A 4,401-nucleotide genomic window follows, 5' to 3' on the forward strand; every position below is an offset into this window, starting at 1 on the left:
TGGAGGGAGGAGGACCAGCCCTCAGCACCTATTCCGAAGGAGGGGAGGCTGGAGTGGGTCCCCTGTGTCTGAGGAAGGAGAACTGGGCTCTCTTTTGCTGGGTCTTTTAGGAGTGCCAGGCTCTGGAGGAGGAGCTGAAGTCTGTACTTCTGTATCGAGGAGTGGAATTCAGCTAGACTCTTAGTCTGAGGGAATAGGCTGGCTGCCCAGGATCATGTGTCTGTCTGGTGGAGCTGGGTCCTAAGGACCGACATGCTGAGGCCTTGAGAGATGTGCCGTGGCTCTGAACCTCAGAGGCTTAAAGGCAGAGGGCTCCCGGGCCCATTCTCCTGTATGTAGACACTGAAGAAAGAAAGTTGCCAAAACCTCGTCAACTATCGATGGCTGAGCCTCAGAAGTATGGAAAGTAGGCACAATAAACCTGTGGCCTTGCTGTTAACTCCCAAGACACTTCAGGGCGGACTTCATGGGCTTGCAAACCATAAATCTATCATAAAGTAGACACTTAACAGAAAACTGAGATTTAATCTCTCTCTGGCTGACTGAATTGTCTCCTGTTTCTCTTTCAGTTCCCAGGTCCTGATCAGCTCTTCCCAGTCTCAGAGAAGCCATGGCAGCCTGCTGCACCCAGTACTTATTGCTCTTCTTCCTGCTGGGAGCCTCCCACTGGACTTGTATGTGTGTGGGACCTCGGGGAAACAAGTGATTCCACAGAGAGTGGATTTATTGTGTCAAGAGATCACCCCACAGAGAGGGCAAGTTGATCATCTGTTTTTGATTTTTTTTTTTGCAAAATTAAAGATGATCTTTATCTCATCTTCCCAGTGGTCCAGAACCTTCGCTGCACGGTGAGTAGAATCCAGCGTTTAGAGGAAGATCCAGGCCGAACCTTTGACTGGACTTCAAAGACTGAGAAGGTTGAGAGTTGCAATTCTGGAGAACTTTGCCAGGAAACTGTGCTGTTGATTAAAGCGGGTAACTGGGGACCGAGCGGTGGGTCTCAATCACTGACTCCTCAGAGCCGGGTAACAGCAGTCCAGTGTAGGTCCCCAAGCTGAAAACCATCTGACCTTGCCCATCTTTTCAGCTTCCTCCCTTTCTTTCCCCTCTCATGCTCTGGGTTCTGTGTCTGACTAAGAGCACAACCCTATGGCAGTCTAGATAGAGGCTGGGAGGCTAGCTCAGTAAGGTGCCTGTCTTGAGTACATAAGGGTCTCAGTTGAATCCCCAGGGCCCACATACAAACGTCAGGCATGGTGGCATGAATTTGCAGTCCCATCACTGGGGAGGCAGACACAGGGGCATCCCTTGGGCTTGAGGGAGAAGGTAGCCGTGTCATTTGCTCTCTCCCTGCTAAGCACTGGGCCCACCATCCACCTTCTCTACTCTCTATCTCACAGAAGGAACCAAGACTGTTGTTTTGGCCAGTAAGGGTTGTGCTGCTCAAGGACCAGAGTCAATGACTCTGATCCAGTACACCCCACCCCCTGGCCTGATCGCCCTCTCCTTCAGTAACTACTGCAACAGCACCCTCTGCAACAACAGAAGCAACATATCTCTATTCTGGAACCCACCGGACACCACAGGTACCTGTGCATGTCACTCTTCTCTGTGTTTCTGCTTAGTGTGGGCCTCAGTGGCCCACATGCAGAAGAATCCCTCAGTCTGCACGGTCCTTTTCTGAGTTGAAGTCCTTTGCGGTGCAAGCCCTCCTGGGGCAGAGGGACATCGGTGAAGGCTGCAGTAATGACTGGAATGTGTTCATTTAGCAGGAAAAGGTCTCCATTAGTTTCTGAGCAGGCAGTGGCATTCATTTTAGCAATTGTGAGTTCTTCACTACCAGGTGACAACAGCCCAGTCCCCCAGTTTGCCCTCCAGACCTATAGTCATCTGCCTGTCTTTTCACCTACAAGTGCCTCTTTCCCCTCTTGTGTGCCTTATGCTGTGTCTTAGACTCTTGGTCACACTTCTAACAGTGTAGATGGGTCAGCAGGTAAAGCGCTTGCCCTCTAAGCCTGAGGACCTGCATTCAGTTTCCTAGAACACACAGAAAACTGCCAGGCATGGCGTCATGAGCTTCTAATCCTGGCTCTTGGAGGTGGAGGAGATGGGGAGGGTCCTTTGGATTTACTGATCAACCAGGCTGGCCTAATTGGTGGGCAGCAGGGCAGTGAGAGACCCTGACCCTGTGGATGACCCCTGAAGTTGTCCTCTGACCTCCACACACATGCAAATGCTTATGCACCCACACACACTTGAAAAGTGACTTTTTTCTTAATGTACATGGTACAGGTCATTTAAAAATGCCAGTGACACACGTCCTCCCTGCCTATGCCTACCATCTGAACAGCAGCCCTGTCCCATCTCTGTCTCAAGCCCATGTTCACACACAGCCTTCTTCACAGCTCAGATCTCCGCCCCTTGAAGATGTTTGCTGAAGCATCTTGGGTAGCTGGTGTCCTCAGTTTCCTTGACTATACTTTGAGTGCATCACCGAGTTGTAATACCACTGACTACCCACAGTGGTATACCACTTTCTGCTCCACCTATCCTTTCAGCTCTGTCACGTGTGTAGGCAGGATGTGGAAGTCATGTGGTCTCTGGGGTTTCTTTTAGTGTGTGAGTGTGTGTGTGTGTGTGTGTGTGCTTGCATGTGCATGTGTAGAAGTCAGAAGACAACTTGATTTTCTCCTTCCACCTCTATGGGTGCCGAGGATTGAACCCAGGTCTCCAGGCTTGCACAGTAGTGCCTATACCTGCTGCACCATCTCGGCAGCCAGTGGCTGAGTTTCTGATGAAAAAAAAGTCAACTGGGGGAGGATAGGTGGGACTCAGTAGTGGATTGGTTAGTGTGGCCTCTACAGGACACAGGGCGGGGCAAAAAAGCAGCTGGAACAAGCTCCCCTGGGTGCTGGACACAGCCTTAACTTACCCTCTCTTTATCCCCATCCAGTAACTCCCAGTATGCCAGGAAACCTCCGCTGCCCAACATGTGTGGCTCTGGGGTCCTGTCCCAGTGCCCCCTCTCTGCCCTGTGCCAACAGTACAACTCAGTGCTATCAAGGAAAACTTGAGCTCTCCGGAGGTAAAGGCCCCTCAAGGTTCTGGCACTCAGGGTTCCAGAGGTGAGGGAAGACTGGGCTCCCCATTCCTAAACTGTGTCTCTGTTGCCCCATCCCCTCTGGCTCACAGGAGGAATGGACTCCATCGTGCATGTTAAAGGCTGCACCACTGCAATTGGCTGCAGACTGATGGCTTCAATGACCTCAGTGGGACCCATGACGGTGAAGGAGACCTGCAGTTACTACTCTTTCCTCCAGCCCAGAAAGGCAGAAGGAAGTAGTAGGGCCTCCTGGATGCTCACCTCACTGTGGGTGCTGGAGCTGCTGTTGCCAACACTGCTGGTGGCCCTGATCCACTTCCCCTAGAGGGCGCTGTCGGGGCGGGGAGCTAGGGTTTGGCTAGGAGGAAGCCTTCTGTCTGCTGACCACCAGTTTGAAGAATGGGAGGAGGGAGGTTTGAGGAGCAGAGAAATAGGATGAGTGTGTATTTGACACAGATAATAAACTTTGTGCTTTGTTATTAGGTCGTGTGTGTGGTGAGGGTGATTGGGAAATGAGAGCCCAAGAGCAGCTTTCAGAAGGGAGTTTTCTCCTTCCACCGTGGGAGTCCTGGGATCCATGACCCGGGGCCTTTTCACCTACCCAGATTTGTGATTTGCGTATGCTTCAAGCCATGCAGTGGGGTTTTGGTGCTGCGGAGGGACCACTAATGTGCTGTCTCTAACACACATTTTCCAGATAAGGAAACAGTTTGGATAAATTTGAATTTCTCACATTCACATAACTGTAGGCAAAAGCCAGGCAATGTGGTACATGGCTGTAGCCCCAGTGCTCAGGGATCAGGCCAACCTGCTCAACAAAGCAAGACCCTGTCTCAGAAAACAGCTGTTAGATAGATAGATGATAGATAGATAGATAGATAGATAGATAGATACATAGATACATAGATACATAGATGATGGATGGATGGATAGATAGATAGATAGATAGATAGATAGATAGATAGATAGATAGATAGATAGATAGATAGATAGGAGTCAAGAAATGACTTTGGGCAGAGCCAGGACATAAACACAGGTATTTGATTTTTTTTCTTTTACTCTAATATGTTCGTTTTTCTGCAGGATTCCCAGCCCAATATTTGTTGTTGTTGTTGTTTTTCAAGACGGGGTTTCTCTGTGTAGCCCTGGGTGTCCTAAACTTACTCTGTAGACCATGCTGGCCTGGAACTCACAGAGATCCTCCTGCCTCTGCTCTAATTTAAGGAATGCTCTGCCACCTCAAGGCCCCGACCCGATCTTAAGGTCAGAGCCAGCTGCTGCTTTGGGATTGTCTGTCT

The 4,401-nt window shown here is 50.2% G+C and overlaps 1 protein-coding gene across 1 annotated transcript; it reads left to right on the forward strand.

The window, feature by feature from the left end:
- Window positions 1-610: 610 nt before the first annotated feature.
- On the forward strand, window positions 611-3,428 carry Tex101 (testis expressed 101). The gene is made up of 5 exons (XM_075958510.1): window positions 611-674; window positions 826-975; window positions 1,401-1,586; window positions 2,954-3,085; window positions 3,193-3,428. Exons 1-5 carry the CDS (start codon window positions 611-613, stop codon window positions 3,426-3,428), a joined length of 768 nt encoding a protein of 255 aa, XP_075814625.1.
- Window positions 3,429-4,401: the final 973 nt, after the last annotated feature.

The sequence above is a fragment of the Microtus pennsylvanicus genome, chromosome 1 (assembly GCF_037038515.1).
Source record: "Microtus pennsylvanicus isolate mMicPen1 chromosome 1, mMicPen1.hap1, whole genome shotgun sequence".
In the NCBI taxonomy this organism is placed as follows: Eukaryota; Metazoa; Chordata; class Mammalia; order Rodentia; family Cricetidae; genus Microtus; species Microtus pennsylvanicus.